Source organism: Sebastes umbrosus, chromosome 9, assembly GCF_015220745.1.
Source record: "Sebastes umbrosus isolate fSebUmb1 chromosome 9, fSebUmb1.pri, whole genome shotgun sequence".
NCBI lineage: Eukaryota > Metazoa > Chordata > Actinopteri > Perciformes > Sebastidae > Sebastes > Sebastes umbrosus.
Window position 1 is genome coordinate 27,547,394 of NC_051277.1, and position 23,043 is coordinate 27,570,436.

The 23,043-nt window shown below is 39.6% G+C and overlaps 1 protein-coding gene across 2 annotated transcripts in view; it reads right to left on the bottom strand.

The window, feature by feature from the left end:
• Positions 1-23,043, bottom strand: part of aff2 (AF4/FMR2 family, member 2) — a 211,308-nt gene that overhangs the window by 119,641 nt on the left and 68,624 nt on the right. For both annotated transcript variants that reach the window (XM_037780205.1, XM_037780204.1), the window contains exons 3-4: positions 14,494-15,184; positions 12,161-12,594 (exon numbers count right to left, since the gene is read on the bottom strand). In XM_037780205.1, coding sequence (XP_037636133.1) covers positions 12,161-12,594; positions 14,494-15,184 — 1,125 coding nt within the window. The remainder of the gene's footprint in view (positions 1-12,160; positions 12,595-14,493; positions 15,185-23,043) is intronic.

Below are 23,043 nucleotides of genomic sequence, written 5' to 3' on the forward strand. Positions count from 1 at the left end.
CTGATACGGTATCGCCACTTCCACAGGATACTTGCTGCCTATATAAATGTACAGGCAGGCCCTGATATAGTGAAAGATGGCATCGTGCGTGTGTGTATAGTCGTGTACGTCTCGGTCGTGAGTTGACAGGCAGCCTGGGGGAAAGAGAGGCCTGATGGGTATTATGCAAATGAAGCCAGCTGTTTGCTGCATTGGCAGACTCCTCATAACTCTCTTCTAGTTCTGCTGGAAGTGAGAAAATATTTTATCCCCGTTTTCCCTCGTCGCCACATTCTCTCGCCTCTTCTTTATTTCCTCAGAGAAGGTATTTCTACATATACCGTCATTTTATACACACCCTTCCCTTCTGCATTTTACCGCTATTCCCCCGCGTCTGCCCGACTATCCATCTGCACTGTTACAGTAATGAATGTACAAACAGGGAAAGCTTCCTTAAGCATTTGTTGACTTCTACAGTATGAAGTAAATTATTCCGAGGCGCTGAATCCACAGCTCGCTGGAAAAACAAACAAACAGTTTTCCATGAATAGGTCTCATGTTAATTCGGATATTATAGTACTGCAGACGCTGCAACTTAATTTCAGTCGGTAGAAAAAACTCTCTCTCCTCTTTGTCTCTCCTTCTGATTGTCTGTCATCTCCCTCACTGCACCAAGCATGACCACCTCCCTGTGTTTCCCTTAACATGTTACAAGGTTAACCATCTAAAGAGATCATTTTATTTAATGCTATTTGCACATATACATTTTGTTTTTCATAATTTTCTTTACTCGATTGGGCCCATAATTGTGTGTGAGAAACATCTTGAAGGCAGTAGAGTTGGGCGATGTCTACCGAATTGGCATTTGACAATGTCAACAGTGAAACGTCGCAATGGACGATGATATCGTTTGTCAATCGTGACATTCTTTCGCCAGAAATTAGTGCGATCCATAGACTGTAAAAATAAGTGTGTTCATAATTGGACCAGTAGCTCTCGTTCTCTCTTACACACTTGTGCGTGCTGTCAAGAGGCAATCCGCTACTGATGTGTGGGTCGAAACCTTACTAGCTTACAAGAAATTAACGCTGGTCTAGGCGGTTGGGTTAAAAAGTGACAATGCTGGGTTCAGAGTAAGTTATTAATAACTTACATAAACATTGCGTGCAATAGTCCACCTTCTTTTCATCTCTATGTCTCTCTCTTAGAGACATAAACACACACACCAGCCGTAGTGGCGGTACGTAATTTGAACACATTCCGTGCCACCACCACGTAATGTGCTGTCAAGAAGTTGTGGTCATTTCACGTATTTCTGTCCAATCACGTTACAAAATTACACACTACGAGCCGCGGCGCTCAAGTCCGCTTGTCTCTGTCCTTGTCTCAGACCTCAATCCTGACATTTACTCTGCTAGTATAATGCATAAAGTTGGTGCTTTACACGTCGGGTCAGGTTTGAGTGGTTGATTACTGCATTGTGGGTAAGGGTAATAAAAAAAACGACCTATGAATCTCAACATTACGCAAATACAACTATCCAAACTGGTGACAATAAATGTTTTGGGATTGCTTGTGACAGCCCTAGTGTCCACCTTCAGTTGCACTCTCAAAATCAATCTGCACACCATTGATACCCCGGTCGGTGTGGACGGGGACTTAAGTCACGATGTTGGGCCAACCCTAAAAGGCAGTAATAATCTATTCTTTGGAGTGCCGGAGCAAGCTGTAAACACTGACATAGTATCACCTCATGAAGATGCAAGCTAGGCTAACGTTTTATGAAAGATCTTCCTATCTAGCAGACAGAGAGCAACATCAGCGCTGGTTTGGAGTCGTGTTTCTGTCCACCTGATGAATGTAAGCCCAACATACACTCTGTTTTGGTTTCCACCAACTCTGAGGGAAATATCTGGCACTTTAGCCGCTAAATGCTCCACTATGTTCTAACTAAGCTAACTTTGTCTGTCTGCTGTTTGTTGCTTGGTGGGTTGTGTATAATGGGTTGATGTTTTTGGTGAAAACAGGCTCCCTATCCTTCCACATAGTCATTTAATGCATTGTTAACATAAAAATTTTGATTAGTGTAACTTTAAAATGACCCTTTACTCTAAAAAGTTGGGAAATTATAGGTAAGAAGGTTATAAACGATTATGTCTATAAGCTTATCACTGTACCTAGACATAACTAGTTAAACCATGGCAGAACGATCTTAATGCAACAACTCCACAAGCATTTGTCAATAAATCACTACAGCTGAAGCTGATTTGCACTGGCTTATCCAACTCAAAGATGCTCGATGTAGCAAATTAATATGCAAATTAGCATATGACATCATCTGGCACCTTCAAGCAACACTTAACGCTGCCTTCCCTCAAGCGGCAGCGACACAGATGCCAGCATTACGTGTTAAAACCTACCAGAATTAAAGTTAGCGGCTAAAATATCCCAGGCAACTTAAGGTGACATTTGCCCAATTTGCACTTTGTTCAAGTGTCTAATACAGAAAGAGATGGGACAGTTAATTTGTTAAATCCAAGCACGACTGTCTTTCGTCTTTTTTTTTTTTTAAAGTTATTTTTTTGGGGACATTTTCCATTTTATTGAGAGGACAGTGGATAGAGTCTTGGAAAGGGGGGAGAGAGAGAGTGGATGCGGAAAGGGCCACAGGCCGGATTCGAACCCCGGCCGCCGCGGTCAGGACCAAGCCTTGATACATGGACGCCCGCTCTACCAACTGAGCTAACCCAGGTGCCCTGTCTTTCGTCTTTTGAAGTAGAAGCAAAAGTACAAAAGGTATATTTTGGAATAATAAAATCTTTAAAAAAAGCAAATTCGCACCGGGCAATGCGAATGACGCGAATGGCGCGAATGACACAACGCAAAGCCTATCAGCATTGAGATTCTCCTCTTTTCGGCATTGACGTCCTGACATTGTTGAATCAGAAATGGAGGAAAAAAATATTGTAGCTGTCTGAGGGCACCCAGAGCTACGATAGTACATCATATTTGTACAGAGACCACACACTGCGGTATTCATGGCTAGATGTCTTTATCTTGAGTGTTGGTGGAGCAGCAGCATAGCCTGGCACTGATCGATCCAAACTCCATTCAGAAAACAATCAATTTAAAATGTGTTTGCTTGTCGTCTTGAGAACAGACCTGCCAAAGCACGAATTCAGACTTTTTACAAATCAACAACATTATGTAGTTATTTTGGCATCCTTTTGATCTGTTTATTACAATTAAATCAAAGCGCAGTCTGTTTATTTTGGGTTCATACCGCTATAGCGACGTGTGGCTTGCTATAGCCTACAGTCAGTGCAATGTTACTGTATGTGAATACAGCTCGCTGTCGGGTGATGTTATGAACCTTGATGCGACGGCGTTTGGTTTTCTGACATACCTGGGACTTCCACAACATGTACAAAGCAGCAACATTGGTTATTTCTTCCATGGTTGATGGCGGAAATAAACGTTTTTTTGTTTCTATGGAGACAAGCTTCCTCTTCTCTCCGGCGCATCTAGTGCGAATTAAGACAAATGATACCGGCAGTCCAACTCGCACGAGTAAAAAATCTGCTTCGCTCTTGGTCTGAACACAGCATAAGGGTTCGAACTAACTGCCTTGTAAAAGTGCCATCAGCTTTTCTGTCCCTACATAACCTGTTCAGCATATACAGCATACTGCAGAGTGCTTTCTGCTGCTTAAGACCAGAAAGCAGTTCCTGCTGAAACATACTGTAAAGAACTTTGACAGACCTCATGTTAGAGGGCAAGCAGCAAGATGTAGAGCAGAGTAAGTCCGTCTAAATTCAGTCCGACCAGCTCCCTAAGCTGCCATCTGTTTTTATAAATGTAAATGCCCACGTTTGCTTTTACCAAGCCAGTGTGTTATATAAAGGCAGGATCTTTTCATGCAAAAAGCCATAAAACGAATGCTTTCTCTGAGAGCAGAATTGATTTGGTTGGTGTTAGCCTCATGGTGATTACTGACTGGAGGTCTTAGTCTAGCCCGCTTCTTATTTACCGCTACATTAGTGGCGAGGCGTCGTGTGCACCTCAACACGCGCCTGACGGAAACACCACAGCAGGCCTTCAAATCACTGTGAAATTACATCAGCTCTCTGCTTTGAACTACATGTAAATGAAACTTGTCACAGTGCTGTTGGAAGTGTCACCTGTCACCTCCATGTTTACCTTCTTGCAGCCTCGCTCGCAGGGCATCACAAATATACTTGTATATCCACTTGACTTTGAGTGTTGTTTACCTGGGTGAGAATGCAATGGAGACAATTGAATGTCACTGAAAGCGTAGTGACAGTTTGACTTCATCTGAAGCCAGTGTTCTGTAAAGCAGAAATGTTTTTCTCAAGTGTTTAGGGGTCTTCTTCTGCTCCTTTGAGGATAAATGACAACAATATCCCTATTAAAATAGGATTTGTTTTTATATAAGCCTATTGAATTTATGTGATTTTAAAGGTTCCTTAAGAGTTTTTAAATTACAAAGGACTTTTTTTAGAGGTATTTTTACATGTTATGTGGATATTAAAAGAAAATACTTTTTAGTTGATAGTTTTGTTCAGAAGAAGGCCTGATCTATTAGCGAAGTCACAAATTAAAGCTGCAATAATTTTCATATTAGCAATGGATCAAATAACTGCATGTAATGTGAACAGGGTTCACTCAACTCTGCAGTTCCCCTCAGCTCTACCGTGTGTTTTAGTATCTTTCAGCTCATTGTTTTTGTGACAAATGGCCCCTTTCAACACTCATCACTGTAACCTGTATTCTCTAGTCAACTGGCCATAACTCCATACCAGGCGTCAGATCCACTGGTATCAGTTCATTTATAAAACTATCATTGGCAAAACCCTTTCCATATCTCCGCTCAAGACTCAATATCTCCAACAGTAACCACAATTTACGTTCTAGCTAGGGCTGTCAATCGATTCAAATATTGAATCGCAAATTAATCACACATTTTCTATCTCTTCAAAATGTACCTTAAAGGGAGATTTGTCAAGTATTTAATACTTTTATCAACATGGGAGTGAGCAAATATGCTTGCTTTATGCAAATGTATGTATATATTTATTACTGGAAATCTATTAACAACACAAATCAATGACAAATATTGTCCAGAAACCCTCACAGGTACTGCATTTAGCATAAAAAAATATGCTCAAACCATAAAATGTCAAAAGTTTGGGTTTTTTAACCTCCTTCCCGACAGGCTAGTATGACATGGTTGGTACCAGTGGATTCTTTAGGTTTTTAGTTTCATATGATACCAGTATCTTCACTCTAGCTTTAAACTGAGCTCGCTAAAACCTCTGAATTGCGTTTCTTTGCATTAAAGAAATTAGTGGCCTTAAAACAAATTTGCATAAATGTGTTATTATTGAGTTAACTATGGCAGCCCTAGTTCTAGCAAATTCATGTGGTCATTCCTCAAATCCGCACCTCCTTTGGTCGTCATTAATTTCGGTATATACAGTACAGTACTTACTGTATATCTTGTGATGTTTCAATTTTGTCTAATGTTGTTTTATTGCACTAGTTGTATCTATGTTCTAATGTCTTGTATCGTCTTGCCTTCTGTCACTGCCTCTTGGGCAGGTCATCATTGTAAATGAGAACTGGTTCTCAATTGACTTGTCTGGTTAAATAAAGGTAAAATAAAAAATATATATGAATTAATTTAAAGCCTGCAACATTTCCGTTTTGGTCTCACAGCTCATCAACCTTGTTCCCAGCAGCAGCAGAACAACAGCTGCTTTATAAGGTAATATATGTCAATTTTGTTTTTAGAGCTTGACCCGCTGTCCCCAAGCGGCCAAAAAAAGTAATTAATGCTGGTTTAAAGGCCAAAACAACCCATTTTCTCAATCAGTGCCGAACTACGAGTGAGGGGGTCCCACATGAAAACATTAATTTCTTCAAAAGTCTTTTTTTTTAAATTTCACATTTGAAATATCTATTTTTCGTTTCCTGTCTGTGTTATTTTCAACGGTTTGAAGTAAGACTCAGTTAGAAAAAGGTGATGTCACGTACTTCTGTGTAACAATCACGATTTAGAAGTATTTCAATCTGATGACAGTTGGTGAGTTGTTTCATCACTGTCAATCAAATCTGATCAAACCACACCCAAACAGTCCTGATGATGAAACAGATGTTTGAGTGTCAAACTCTTAAACTCTAAATAATAAGTAAATATACTTTTATTTAACTGGGATTGCTGCTTATTAAGTCATGAATATTCAATGTTAGAAAGAAATACTTTTAAGATATAAAAATTAGGGCTATCAAAGTTAAAGCGATAATAACACAACTTGCAGGCTCAGTTTTAAAGCTGCAGAACTTGTTGCGAAGGAGGTTAAATAACGCTCCAAACTTGCGCTAAACTTTGGCGAGGAAAAACTGGCACGGCCATTTTCAAAGGGGTCCCTTGACCTCTGACCTCAAGATATGTGACTGAAAATGGGTTCTATGGGTACCCACAAGTCTCCCCTTTACAGACATGCCCAATTTATGATAATCACATGCAGTTTGGGGAGAGTCACAGTCAATTCAGCACACTGACACACTGACAGCTGTTGTTGCCTGTTGGGCTTCAGTTTGCCATGTTATGATTTGAGCATATTTTTTCATGCTAAATGCAGTACCTGTGAGGGTTTCTGGACAATATTAGTCATTGTTTTGTGCTGTTAATTGATTTCCAATAATAAATATATACATACATTTGCATAAAGCACTCATATTTGCCCACTCCCATGTTGATAAGGGTATTAAATACTTGACAAATAAAACAGATAAAAAATATGATTAAATTGGGAATAATCGCACTAAATACTTGAATCGATGACAGCCCATATATAAATGCTTTGCTTAGAACAAAAGTTGTCTGATATGGTTTTCCATAGAAAAGTTTAATTAACTGGTAAAAAATTCATAAAGCACCTTTACTCCTGAATCCAGAATCTATAAATATACAATTATCTTGAGTTTCAAAGTTTAACTACAGAACAAAAGATGTCTCCTATTTCACCGAATAGTCCATTCTAAGTGTACGTGCACTGGAGGCGTTAAGTTCTCACGTCACACTAGCGGTGTGAGTTATCCTGCTGGTGCGTCCAGGTCTTAAACACAGACTTAAGGTGAGCTCAGAGAAAATTTCCACCTTCAGCAGATGAATGTGAAAACAGTCTTCTACTGTCAAACGCTAAAACTCAAAATCGGTCCGCACAGAAAAGCTCAAACTAACAAGTGAATTTACAATAAGCAAAACAGATTTTTTTGTGAAGGGGGACTTCAAGTGTTTAGCGTGTGTGCTAACTTTACTTTTAAATTATTCATTCTCATCGTTGGTTGGTTGCTTGTGTGAGTAATGAAACTACAGTAGTAACAGCTAGACTTCATAATATCTCACACTGGATCAGCCAAAAGTGAAATCATGCAGTGCCTCACTTTGAGCTGCTGACTACAACTAAATGTGTGTGTGTGTGTGTGTGTGTGTGTGTGTGTGTGTCCAGAGGTAGATTTAAGCCTACTGTAACTGTTAGGAAAAGATCAATAGTGTTATCACTCTCTCCCTCTTTCTCTCGCTCACACACACACACTCACACACACACACACTTAGGAGTGCTCGGGCTCCAATCAATAATTCTATAGTGCTAACAGAAAGCTTCCACAGCAGTTTAAAGGCTTATTGCACACACGGACACACACACACACATCCTGAACACACACTCGCAAAATCACTGAACACTCAAAGACAGAACTGTGAGCCAAATATTGAGTATTTCAAACACATTCATGGCACCTGAACTAATTTGAGAACCGTTAAATGGAAAATCAATCATGCTGATTCACTCCACAGGAATTTCTTTTTATCGCTTTTGCATTCATGTGACGCATTAGGACGACCACCGTTCAGCCCGGTCTCTTAAACAAATGACGTTCCTGTGCAAAGAAAACTGCATCGTCAATTATGTTTCGGGAAGGCCGCTGTTCCTGTCCCATGTGACACCAAAACCAACGTTTACTTATTTTAATTTTATGCCGGAATTTAAATAACGTAACAAACATACTTATTTTTTAGCCAAACCATGATGTTTTACTAAACCTAACTAAATAGTTTAGTTGCGTTTTTGTTTGGTTTGAATTCACAAAGTTAATCATGTGTTTAAAACTACGACCATAATCCGGGAGAAAACATGTTTCCCTCCAAACGTAATTGAGAAAGCAGTTTACTTGTACGGGGACATAATTTTATAGGAGACAGTGTTGCACTCAGGGTTTACGTTAGCCGGCATATGCCGGCTTTTTAACGTTATCACATGCAGTTGTCCTTCAGATTAAATGATCAACAGCCAGAATGTCCATTGGGAAATATACCAAATAAATAAATTAATTAATAGCATATTAAAGGACCAGTTTGCATCTATTGGCAGAAATGGAATATAATATTAGTAAGTATGTTTTCTTAAGCGTATAATCACCCTAAAATAAGAATTGTTGTGTTTTCGTTAGCTTAGAATGAGCCCTTCATATCTACACAGGGAGCAGGTCCTCTTTACGGAGTCCGCCATGTTGCTCCGCCATGTTTCTACAGTAGCCCAGAACAGACAAAACAAACACTGTTTACTTTTCCTGTTTGGGCCGGAGTCATTTACGTTAATTGTTCCCGTCGCTGCCGCTCTCTCTCTCTCTCTTGCTTCACCACTCACTTCCCTTGTACACACGCACTCTACGCTCTAGCTGATGGCTAGAGAGGGCCATTTGCATGGGAGTGACTTCAGTTGGTTGCAATCTCCTCACCTCACCTCACCTCACCGCTAGATACCTCCAGATACTACACACTTCACCTTTAAATAGCCTAATATTTTAAGGTGTGTTGCCAAGACAACTTAAATATAAACTTATACACAAGTGTAAATGTAGGTAATCCAATAGCCTACAGTTTTTGTCAAATTCAGCGAATATCTCCTCACACTCCGCTAGCTGTCCGTTCTATGTGCTCTGAAAAAAAAGCCGGTCTTCATACACAACCAGCTGACTGTAAATGCGAAACAAACAAAGTGGCTCGGACCAAGCCACTATAATGATGATATAAATAATGATTACATCTATGTTTCTTCAATAAATTCTTCAGACTGAGACAATTACAGAGACGAGGAGCGTTGCAGCACTCGCTGTGAGTATGGGCATGCCTTTGAGAGAGACAAAGAGAGGAAGAAAAGGTGGACTGAATGTTTCATTAAGGTGTTGATAATAGTTGGGATGTCGACGTTATGAATGAAGATTCAAATTATTCGGTAGGCTACAGCCCTACGAGCCAAACAACAGTATTTTGAATTTGAAAAACGCAGAAATCGGACCGACCAGCCTATTATTTGCTTTCTTAGACCTCTTCTTCATCTCTTCACCTCTTCTTGTTTTCAAGTTATGTCAAATGTAGGCTATCATACGGCTATTTAAAACACATGTTCGGTAGTTGTTCTATATTGCTGGAATTCTGGAAATATTAACGTCTATTTTGGCCATCAAAAAGGTCTAGTGTAAACCCTGGTTGCGCTGTTACTCCTGTTACTATGTTGCCAAACATGCAGTTCACACATTCACTAATCAAAGGGTAAAATGTGGACATTTTACTCTCGTCTGCTGGCACAAAATGAGCAGCGGGGTTCTCGAAGTCTTTCATTTGGTGTCTGGTTCAATCCTCGGATTTGCTGCTATTTGCTGTTTAAGCTGCAGAACACATCCAATAACTCATCTAACCAGAACAAATACAGCGATGATAAGGTGCTGTAATCAGTCAGTCATTGTCTTCCTCTGTCCCTCCTTACTCCCCCCCACTCCCCTCCTCCATTTCTTATCATCAGTCTCTCTTTTCCTCTCGTATCCCTCTCTTCCTCCCCCTCACTCCTGTATCCAGTTTACATTTTCCTTCCAATAAAATCTCCCCGGAATAAATAAAGAGAGGAGTGAAAACTAAACGGTAAGCAGGCGATAACGGAGCATCCATGGGTGTGTGGGTGAAACAAAGTGAAAGAAACCACTCACGGCCATGAATGTACTTACTCTCTCTCTCACCCTCCATAAGAAAGTGTTGAAAGTAAAGTATATTTTAATTCCCTCCCTGTCTCCCTAGCTTTCTCCTTCTCGGTGCCATATGCTCAAAGCTCCATCTCGGGCTCATTTGGAGTGCCGCACACTCACACACACACACACACACACACACACACACACACACACACACACACACAAGCTCTATCAAAGCACAGGAACAGCTGGCTTGCTCGATATGGATGACTACTCGCCTGTCAACCAGTTTCACACAGCACACACACACACACACACATACACATCATCATCATAAAGCCTGGTGTTTCTGCTGTATTTGAAAAGGAACGTGAGTGAGAGATGGGGGAGAGAGAGACGAGAGACAGAGAGAGAGAGAGAGAGAGAGAGAGAGAGAGAGAGCAGGTCAGAGAGTTAAGTGAGTAAGTGTGTGGAGGAGTTTGGGATTGTCAGATTCATTTGACATTTCAATTAGCCAAATGTGTGAATATTCACCATGATATAATTTAAAGAAATAATAATATACTGGATTTGAAAAAGAGAGAGAGGCTGCTGTTATTATCGAAAAATGCAAACATGCACTCAAACCCATGACATCAGAAGCACAGACGGCATGTGTCACTGTCAACCAACTCAACCAAATGAATTATGTATTTTTAAGATGTTTTTAAACTAAAATGTGTTACACAAGTCCTTTAAGGAAAAACTCGTAGCGCGTAAGTTGTGTGTACGTTAGCGAGTGTCGGTTTGTACAGGTTAGGCTGTCGGTTAATAAATGCTACAACTCACAGGCCAAGTTCCCGTGTCCTGCTGGTCATCTGCAGATTAAAGTGAAGGGGACATCTCCCAAGTTAGCGTCAACAACGGCTCAGGCTTGCTTGCTTAAAGGGGGCATTTTTAGTGACAAGCCTTTCCTCCGAGTCTTTCTCAACATTATTTAAGTGCTAACTTTAAAAAAAAAGTTATAATACTGTAATACATTTTATAAGCTTATGATTGTACGTATGGTTAAATCAAATAAACTATGTAAATGTATTTGTAACCAAATAATAATTAGTCTTTCATGTCTTTTCTTTTTGTCATACTCAAACAATGCAAACTAAAGACCTAAAGGTGCATTTGTCATTAAGGCCCAAGGAAGCTGAACATTTCTTTCTAAATTTGATGTATTTCCTGTTGAAACACGATATTACAGTGGAATACGGTGTATGGAAGGATCATTCAAAAGTGCTAACTAATGACAAATAGATTTTATTTGGTGGGAGGTGTGGGATTGGTCAGAAATCAGTTGTTGTTTTGTTGGTTGGAGTTTTTAATTCTGCCAATGCAGTATGAGATAACCATAACTAATTTATAAGATTTCAATATACTGTATTTTACTCAAATGTTGTTTTTTTTCTGACTATCCTTTTTTTTCTCCTGACGTGTAAATCAACAGTGAATCAAGGCTTGGAAAAGTTCTGCTCCATCAGTTCAAACTCAGAAAGTATTGTTCTTCTGACCACATGACCAAATCACCTGTCAAAAGCAAAACCCCTGTTGTTACATCGCTGATTGGGGGGAGGCCAAAAGTGCAACATACTGAAACATACTTCCACACTATAGAGACTCATTTGTCACATTGTGTTGTAATCAAAAAAGCTGAGACTCTACTAAATCAAAGGATAATATGATGACATATAAGCATAAGAAAAACGTAGTTACGAATTACTTTATCTATTTAAGAGTCTTTGTTGACTCTACTAGTCACTCTACTAAGCATTAGTGTTAAAGGGAAAATACTTTTTTTGCTTGGGGTTAACGTGTGGTTTGGGAAACAATAATTAGCACATAGGCTACTATGAAAGAGTATTATAAAAATACATTTTAACTATCAATAATTACATTGTAAAAATGACTATTATTTGTGACCCAATTGACCCTTCGCTAAGTCCCGCCCCTCAACTGCGGACTGCTTCTGAATCAGTTCGACATATATCCTCTAAGCATATTGACGATCATTCAGTGTGGGCTCCATGCAGCTAAGTACACAATTTATTACTAAACAGCTTGATATGGATAGTAATAGTATAAGTCATAGCGGTTGCTGTCTTACCTCCCCTGCGTGGCTGAGACTCAGTTTTGGCAGTTTATTCTTGGCATTCCCAGAGTTTCCTCCGTACGCCTGGCCGTTGTTAAATCCCTCTGTGGCCGCTAGAGGGGGTTTAAGCTGGGGGGAGTCACTAGGCGCCTGGTCCTGGCCATCCATCGGTCGAACATACGCTGTGGGCTTCTGCTGGATTGCGATCGGCTTCCCTGATAGGCTACCGGGTGGGAAGGTGGGGGTAGTCAGTCCAGATGTGGGAGTGGTTAGACCAGGAGTAGGCGTAGTCAGAACGGACGTGGAAGCCAGCGGGGACGAGGATGTGGAGAGGTGAGAACCCGTCTCGTTTTCAAACGGGGAGGATTTAAAATGTCCACCATTTTCTGTGTTAGTGGAAGACTTAAAATGGCCACCGTCCATGGTGGAAGATCGGAAATTGCCGCCATCTGTAAAAGAGAAGGAAAAAGGAGAGAAAACCAAAAAGGAAAAGTCAAAAATAACCAAAGCAACACCTGTTATAGTCGAATATTGCTCTGCTTTGTGCTGTCAAAATGTAATGAAAAAAACTCCCCTCTCCCAGATGGATGGAGCCAATCACAATCAAAGCAAATTATGTGTTGCTTGATGGTTTAGAAATCAACTGAAAGATGTGGTTATCATCGGATGCAGATGTTAATTTCCAGAAACCCCGCCCAAAAGGTGATAGAGTCTGTTTTGCACTGAAATTATTCACTGAAATTATTCATCAGCACTCATGGCTCCGGCAAATACAAACATTACCCATGAATATCAAAATATGAGAAGTCCTCTTTTTGTTGTGTGAATGGCAGGTTTAATCAGCCACATTCGGAGATATTCCCCACCATTTAGGGAAATATACTTATTCTTGACGAGAGATGAAAAGATAGATGCCACTCTCGTGTCTGTGAGCTAAATATGAAGCTAAATAAAGCAATCTATCAGCTTATGCCGCGTTCATGTCACGTTGTTTCGATCGTAATCATAAAGACAAGAGTGTGAAAAAACATTCATAATAGCCCACAATAAAAAAGAACTACAGATGTGTCTACAAAACGTTAGCAAAATGAAGCCCAACTCACTGGCATTTGCATATAAATAAAATTCAATAGTAACTCGAATAAAATTGATTTTGCAAATTTAAAAAGAGCTTTACAACTTTTGTAAATGGTTCCATGAATGGCTCCAAATACGTGACTAACTAATTTAAGACGTTTAAATAATGACTACAAGACTAGGAACACTGGTAAACATCTTGGAATGCCCGAACATGGTAGTGTGAGTAACGGGAGTCCTTCCCATTCTGCCGACATTGCATGAATGCAGCATTAGCTTAGCATAAAGACTGGAAGCAGGCTGATCAGCCCTAGGGATGTCACGATACCAGAAATTTAGAAGTCGACGCAAATACCAGCGAAATTCCACGATTCTCAATACCCAATTCGATACCACGGTAAAAAACAAGAGACAAGAAATAAAGGCAGTGGCTAGAAGGGAGCCCGCAAACTGGGGAATCTCTGGCGAGATTGTTAAGGTTAGGCATTGACCACGAATAGTTAAATATAAGTACCGACCTTGAATAGTTAAGGTTAGGATAGGTCATCAGGCAGTGAGTCTCGTGAGAGTTTTTGCAGATCTCATATCAGATTTCGCAGATTGTGGGCTCCCTTCTAGACACAACCAAAAATAAACCCTTGGAGCGAGTGTTAGGAAGTTAAACAGGTCATAATTCCCTCTCTATTCTCTACTTTATATTGTTGTGAAAACATCTCCTTCAAACAAGTGGATTTATTGAAGTTTCTCGACAAAAACTACATTTTACAAGATTGCATTTGAACACATCATGATAACGTATTTACCTTCAACTAATACTCATTTTTATTGAATAGAGCTTGAAAGCATCATAATGAAACTCAATGCAACCTCCGTTAATGTTAGCTGTTAGCTCCTGGGGACTGTGCTGTTAGCTCTCGTCCTGCAGATTTCAACACAGATTTATTGTTCACAATGTAGCGTTATCAGAGAAAAGATAGGGTGCATCCCCTGGACACGTCAAATGATCAAACCCCACCGGTACTTACGGTACCTGCGGTACTATAGAGAAACGAGTACCACCATGTTTTCAGAATTTGGGCATCGACTTGGTCGCTGTTTCTCTCTGCTTCCAGTTTTTATGCTATACTATGCTAAGCTAAGCTAACTGGCTGCTGGCTCCAGCTTTACATTTAGCATACAGGCAGACACAGGAGTCGTCAATCTTTCTCAGAACTCTCAGATTGAAAGCAAATAAGTGTATTTACACTGAAGCCATTCTGTGTAGGACTTACCTGGGAGAGGAAGGGTTTTGGAGGGGTGGGAAGCGTGTCTTCTCCCAGAAGAAGATGAGGAAGAGGAGGACGAAGAGGAGGAAGAAGGGCTTGAGTCTCCTTTTAGACCGAGTTCATCTTTAAGTGAGCTAAACAGCTCTTCATGTCTTTGCATTTGCTGTTCCTCTAGTAGAGACATTTTCCCTCTTCCGCTCGTCGCTGCTGTGACCTGCCCCTGCCCCTGTCCGTTCTGCGCCAACCCAAGAACGAGGCCTGCTCCTTGGGCGGCGCTCTGTCCATGGCCTGCCCTTGACCAGTCCATGGAGCCCCGGGACTTCTTCGAATTCTGATGCGGGACCGTTGCAGCGCTCGTCGACGATGCGGTCGAAGCAGGAGGTTGCATGGAAGTTGAAGATGAGGAAGAAGCATTTCCCATCCTCTTGTCCCCACCTCCCTCCACTCCTCCTCCCCCTCCTCCTCCTCCTCCTCCTCCTCCTCCAGCTGTTCCTCCTCTCAGGGCTTCGTTGAAAAGCTGGGCCTCCATGGCGGGTCTCTCTGTCGTTGAAGTGGTCGGGGTCTGCACGTTGTTGCTGCCTTTGGGGATTCCCACCAAGTGGCTCTGGTTAGAATGGCTGGTTAGCAGGTCTTTCATTTCTTCATAGGAACCCAGCGTGTTCTGGACGCGACTGGCCAACGCATCACCTTTATTAGTCTGAAAAGAGAAAAGGGAAGAAGAAAAAGACAAGAGGGAGAGAGAGAGAGAGAGAGAGAGAGAGAGAGAGAGAGAAGAGTATTAATTAAGTCTTCCATTTTTCCATTTCTTTAAGCTTGATGAAAAGCCCTCTTTATTCATCCGGAGAGGAACAGTGAGAGACGGATAGGGTGACCACTGACCAGACATCAGGACGAGATGATTAATTAAACACATGCCACCCTTAAGAGGGTCCGGTCCAGGCTGGTGCAGTAAAATTAATGGGGCAGGAATCATTATTAGCCTGACCCCAGATTCTCAAGCAATCATGGCTTGGAGGACAGTGCGGGTCTTACTGATATATGACGGTGTAACACCTTCAGCCGCTACGTGATAATGCTGAGATGTTCCTCAGAATAGCTCGAGAGTACCTTTTGTGTCAGTCAAGACGGCTTCTTTAATGATTAAACTACGCGATTTGATCATTTGGCGTTTTTGAAAGGACAAGGGCAAGCAGCAGGGGTTTCAGCAGATCTATATTTGGCGCCGGATTCCTGCAAAAAGCCATGGAAGAGGAAATAGTGTAGATTTTTTTCAATGTCCTCTGACATTTCTTTTCTACCCGAGTGACAAATAGTGAAGCAAGCATTCATCATGGGCCAAATCTGAATTATGCAAGATCTACAACCTGTAATTTAATTGTGTCATTTCATCAGTAAAAGTATATAAGAACCACCATTTATAAATGGTAAATTGATAGTTAATTAAATTTAGTTAATAGTTATTTTAATGTTAACAAACAATGCAATGCTAATTAATAATGTTTGCTAATTATTAGTAATGCTATAATTTATGTTATTTTAATAGTTTATTGTTGCACACATTGCAGTACCTGTGAGGGTTTCTGGACAATATTTGTCATTATTTTGTGTTGTTAATTGATTTCCAATAATAGATATATACAAACATTTGCATAAAGCAGCATTTTTGTCCACTCCCATGTTGATAAGAGTATTAAATACTTGACAAATCTCCCTTTAAGGTACATTTTGAACAGATAAAAAATGTGCAATGAATTGCTGATTAATCGTGATTAAATATTTTAATCGATTGACAGCCCTAGTTTAAACATTATATGGACCAGATATCTGTAACAATTTGTTAATGGTTAATAATTGGTTTGTAAACCCTCTATAAACATTATTTGGATGGCTTTAATAAAGTTGCAACTGACGATTATAATACTTTGTTAAATGGTTAATAAATACTTTGTAAAGCATCTAAAACATAATTTACATAGATAGTTAATACTTTGTCAATGGTTAATAGTTGGTTTGTGCTCCATCTATCTGAGTAATGTTTATAGATGTTTTACAAACTATTTCTTAAAGGTTTACACATCATTTGGTAATCATTAACACATACTTTATATAGTATATAAAATGTGCTAATGTGTGCAACAATAAACTGATAAATACTTTACTAATTTAATCATAATGTAATTTTTATCATCTCTTATCAGCTATGATACAATATAGAATTTATAAACTAATTTAATATTGCACAAACTACTGATAAAATAACAAATTATAGCATTACTAATGATTAGTAAACATGATTAATAATTATCATTTCATTGTTTGTAACTGTAAAATAAATATTAACTTAGTTTAATTAATTATCAATTCACCATTTATAAATGATGGTTATTATGAAGTGTTACCAATTCATCATGAATCACAGACTAATAATGAACACCGGAAACACTGAATGAGATCAATGTGAAATGTGGCATTGTAATTTTATCGCACACAACTTTTGTGCTTTGATCAATAGATCCATAAAAGAAAGGTACAGTATCTGACAACCTGTGCTCTGCTAATCACCCCTGAGGTAACATGGAGTGACTGTCAAGTAAAGCTACAATAGGTTTAAAGGTTGAGATGTGTGAACCAAGAAGGAGTGAATAAGACCCTTCATCTAATTTTCAAGACAGGGTGAAATTGCCTGTATTTGGAGAGGTTAATGAATTCATGAATAATGAATGTATGTTCATAGGAAGCAGGAGCTTAACTAATCGTAGGCAATATTTCTGGAAAGAGCATCACGTTACATGTAATAATGAATAATCCTCACACTGATTGTAGCGGAACTTAACACCAATCATGCAGATCTGTGAGAGGCTGTCAGGGTCGATTTTCAAACTATTTTCTCAGTGGTCAGAAGAGTAAAACCACACATCTAGTACATCATTTGAAGGGTTTAAAGAAATAATCAGTTAATGAACATGATCCATGAGTCTTTGCAAATTTACCCACTGCGGGACTAATAAAGGAATATCTTATCTTATCTTATCTTATTTTATCTTTGTTCTTTACTTCTCTAGAAAGCATGTACAGTATCTTGGTTATGTATCTGTGTGCCTGGTTTTGTTTTTCCTATGCAAACAGCTTCAGTCAATAAGCAAATAATACTGTTATAACAGGCAATGATCCATGGAGAGGTCTTATTGCTGAAGAGGGAATTCTCTGTGTGTGTTTGTATGTGTGTGTGTGTGTGAGACACTTCGTAGCCTTAAAAATGATTATATCACCACCCTTGCATTTGCTCTAATAGAGAGTAATGTAAGAATCATTTGATGATAATTGTTATATTGCGATGCTCTTTTTTTCATAATCAAATTGGTTTGATAGTAATTTTATGAAGCAGGTGAAACTGAAATGGATGGTTTTTCTGGTACAAGTCACACAACCATCAGGGTCATTGAAGTACCAATAATCTTAAATATGCTCTGCCAATTATTTCTTGATTAAAGGTGCAGTGTGTAGGATCTGGAGGCATCTAGTGGTAATGTTGCAGATTGCAACCAACTGAAAATTGTACCGTATGACAAGCGTGTAAGAAAACTACGATGGGCGACGCGAATATGTGAAAACGTGAATGGCCATATCTAGAGCCAGCGTTTGGTTTGTCCGTTCTGGGCTACTGTAGAAACATGGCGGCCAGCTCCGTGAAAAGGACACGCTCCGTAGATATAAACTGCTCATTCTATCGTAAAGAAAACACAATGATTCATATTTTCAGTTGATAATACACAAAAAAAACATACCTATTAATATTATAATCTATTTCTGCCAATACATCATCAGAATTCATCCTCTGGGATCATGAATGTCTTCATGGCAATCCATCCAATAGTTGAGATATTTCAGTCTGGACCATAGACTGTATATAAAGATGAACGACATGACAGCTCCCAACAAGTGAAGCCAAAACTGGCGGCAGTATAGGTCATAAATCCCACCCCCTCCATGTTAGCAGATGGGACATGGGCCAAACTAAAAAGTCAAACTACACATCAATTAAATTTTTCCAAAAAATGGTTTCTGTCATTTTAGGTATTTCTTATCACGCTGACGTATCTTTTATCTTTTATTGGGATCTCCATTAGCTGTGGCTGAAGCCCAGCTATTCTTCCTGGAGTCCACTTAAATCACTTTGAACAGTTAGGCTACATTTCAGTACACAATCACATTACAATCCTTACCCATGTATGTTTAAGTGTTGTGTTTTTTTTATAAGTTTGATTTTAATTAGTTATTAGATGCTATAAAAAGGGGGCGAGACGTCATGATTGGCAGCCGAGAGTCTCTCTTGCTGACAAGCTGCGGGCGCGCTCGGCTCGCAATTGGTTCGGGCGGGTGACCTCGGCTCCACCCCCCCCGATCACTACTGCGCAGAATATGGCTCCAAATGACGTCAAAATCTGAAGATGGCAGCTCTCGCATCCGGGATATTTTGACTATATATAAATATCTATGATCTGGACCAAAGTGGTGGGCCTGAGCGACACTGCCATTAAATTGGGCCACGGCACTAGTGTGGCTAAAAATGACTGAAACTGTTAATGAATTATCAAAATAGATGCCAATCAATATTCTGTCCATCAACTAACTGATTAATAAACTAATTGTTTCGGCTGTAGAGTAAAGCTCTTTTCGTATTGGATGGAATGCCTTTGGGTAAGTGATTTAACCCCCCATATATACGTTACATTCACTGCACTTGTTCAAGATAATGGAGGGTTATGTACCACTCAAAATTATGGACACAATCCTGAGGATTATCTAGTGGCTGAGACATAAATTCTACCTCTAGAGGGCTGTTTTTATCAACCACCAAAATCAATATCCAGATGAGTGTCTTGAATTTGGACTCAATATGCTTTTAAAGCTCTTACTAATACTTTCCACTGCAACTTGCACAATTTAAATTTACGAAATATGGTACAAACATGGTGGGATTTTTACTTTATGGAATAAAGACATGGCAGATTTGCATAGGACTAGAAACACAGACATACAATATCTCTGCAACTATTAAAAAAGTCCTAGGTGAACCCCAGGTAACAGCCCTGGGTGAAGATGACAGATCTTCAACACAAATCTATATGACTTGAAAGCACCATTCATCTCTTGTACCATGTCTTACTTCACTTCACTGTATCCTTATTTTTTACTCTCTAATAGCAACACCATGAAAATACCCCAAAAAAGGAAACAGAGCAAAGAATCAAACCTTATTTACAAAAGATTCATACAAGAAAGGAGAGAGTTGCTTTCAAATAATCTTAACAGATGTAATTTCTCTGTGCGCGCGCACACACACACACACAAACACTACACACCGTGGCGGGCCAAAGTTAGCTGTGAATAAATTAGCTCATCTCTTCTCCATCTCAGGCTCATGAATAAAAGATCTGGTGGCTGAAGAGGAACAGAAAACACATTTACAGAGAGGCAAAATGGAAAACAGAGGAGAAGGAGAGGATGAATACCTGTGTGTGTGTGTGTATGTATGTGTGTGTGAGTGTGTGTGAATAGATCATCCCAAATAGCTGCTAACAGCATAACGCTCTTTAACAGGATTAGAAGAGGGATTAGCTAATAGCTGACAGAGAGAATGAATACTGGAGAGGGAGAGAGAGGGAAAGACAGAGAACTAGAGTGACGGACACACGATAGATATACAGGTACAGAGAGACTGACGCTAGAAAATATGAACAAGAGTGGCATCGGAAATGATAAAAATTCTATCAATCCTATGTGAAAATAAAAGAAGGGCTGATATATATCTCTAAAGGAGCAGTTCAGTATGTTCAGTCAGCACTCAGACACAGAGGAAGTGCAGCGAGGCTGTATAGAGGCCTTGGTAAATCCACTTAATTGTATCAAGTAAAGCAACAAACTCAGAAATTGTTAGTGTGGCAAATGCATCAGCAGAAGAAAGTAGCAAGGTGTGCCAAAGCCGTTTTTCAAGTTTAGAAGCAGTGAGAGATAAACTGGGGAAGTGTATGGTGGAAAAAGATTAGTGGGAAAGAGGTGGAATATGAAACAAGTAAACATGTTGTTGTCCCCTATGAATGATGCAGTCAACCCTTTGGGCCAGCCACTTAGAAGATGTACCACTGCTACAAATTCTGTTTGAATTATTTTCACCTTCGTGAATTATAGTTTCCCCCGTTCAGTTAATCACTGTAATTAATGAGAGATGTAGAAATGCTCAGCACAGCAGCACACTGCAGTCAGGTGCTGCTGTGTGAAACAATCCAAAATGCGAAAAGGGTTTGATACACACCAAAACTCAGACCCACTGTATTTATCAGTTTATTCCTGTTTTTGTAGGGCTGTACCAAATGTCTTCTTTTTTTTCTTCTTTTTTTACATCCAAAGCTTCTATTAAGGTTTTCGAATGAAGCTTTGAATGTCGTCATATTTTATAATATGTCTGTCTAGTCTGTGCTTACTTTGTCAAGGTTGAAAGGAGTAATAAAATCTGCCGTCCTGGTTCAGACTATTGAGCCTCTGTGTTGTTGTCCGCAAAACATGATTGATTGATGTCTTTATTTGCAGTGCAAAAGCTCAGAAAAATCAGCCTTGTTCCGAAAAAATGCCGCTTTTTCGCCGCGTAATATTTGCAATTGAAAAAAACATATTGGCGTAGGATTAATCGCATGAAAATAACGTCCACATTGTGTTAAGTCCTTAAATTGAAGGGGTGGGGGGGAAAAAAAATCGATTTTCCTATGTATCGCAAGTAATTTTTTTTAAATATATTTTTTAATGCCAGAATCGATATATTTGCTTCATTTGAGTCTATGTGGAGTTAGAAGGAAGTTACCGCTTTTATTGCTGTAGTCTGAGTAACTGGACGTCATATCCGTTCCGTATCCGTCAATCAAAACAAACCGCAGTGAGCCGAAATTGACAAAGCCGAAAGCGGCAGAGGGTCCGTGTGGATACGACCTGCATCCTCACATTTTAAATCCAAAGTGGTAAATACTACACATACAGTAAAGTATGGAAACACATTGGGTTTCACACATTACCAGGAAAAGCAGAGCTAGACATCATGGCTAAAGCTGCATGCTAACTCTGTCATGGACAGGAAACGTTATCATATTGCAGTAACGTGCGGTCAAGCGAGCGAGCTAGCGACGGATTTGGCGAAGTTAGCGGAAATATACACGAGTGACTAGTCTGGTTTTCAAAATAAGTTGTTAACAAAGGGAACTGTATATACAAAATACATATATGAAAATGAGATTGATTGGATTATATTCACCAGAATGACATGTCTCTTATAAATTAAGGGAAATGTCTTTATTCTTAAATGTTTGGGTTAATGGAAAACATTTTATAAATAATTCCTGACAATGACTGAAATATTTGACTTCAGGACATCTCTGACTACATACATGCTGAAAATCAAACATTTTTACCGAATTAATATATATATTTTCCAACGTAAGAGTCCCTAGAAGTGTATGATTCAACTTTTTCCCATGGTCTAGTGATAAAATAGTTAACAAAAAACAAATAAATCGTAATATCAAGTCGCAATATTTGTAGAATCGCAATACTTAAAAATCAAGATAGGCGTATCATCCCAGCCCTATTAAATTGAGGTTTATATAGCCCTTCATCACATGACTAGAATCCTCTATTTTACCTCTGTAACAAGCCATCTAATTGATGAGCGAGCTGGATGAAACACACCCGCTATTTGCTCTTCCAGTATTTGCAAAACTGCTAAAATAAATGAAAAAAGGGAACAAATAATCTTCTCATTTTGGCTCCAATCACTGTAATAACTTAAGCCCCTTAAAACAGACGCCAAAAAGCATCATCCCCTCGAGAGTCATCTAAATAGCGGCAGTGGCATCTGAAATATCACAGTTCACACCGCCCAGTCATCCTTGCTCTCTCCATACACACGTACACACACACAAACACACACACACACACACACACACATCTTGACCTGACCTCAGCACCATTAATTAGTTGGAAACAATTAGTCGGAGCATGGAGGCACCTAGGATTAGATTCATTATGAGAACAAGCTCTCATGTGCTGCCGAACCTCGAGCAGCGTCTCAGTGAGAAGCTCCCGTGTCCTCTGCGTTCACAGACACAGCAGCAGTTAAACACATTCTGTCGAGATTCAAAGCCAGTCTGTCCCAAGGTCGATACACTTGGCGGCATAACCGAGTGTTGAAGTGCCTCGCGGTTGCAAATGAGAGTTAACAAACCAAAATCAATTTTAAACACGGGGGCAGGAGAGTAGCCGTGGACTTCATGCATGGCTGCTTCACTTTCAGCTAAAGAAGAAACAAAATGATGGCATCTCAAGTAGCTCAGAACAAGAACAGACCACAACCTTATGCCAGAGGATATTACACTATTGGAAGAAACGGTTACAATAGCCTGTGATGATCCATAGGCCCATTATCAGCTTTATCATCCGCAAAAACAGCATTATGGTACAAAATAAATGTTTGGATAATTGTTGGTTAGTAATAACAATTCCTTTCAATTG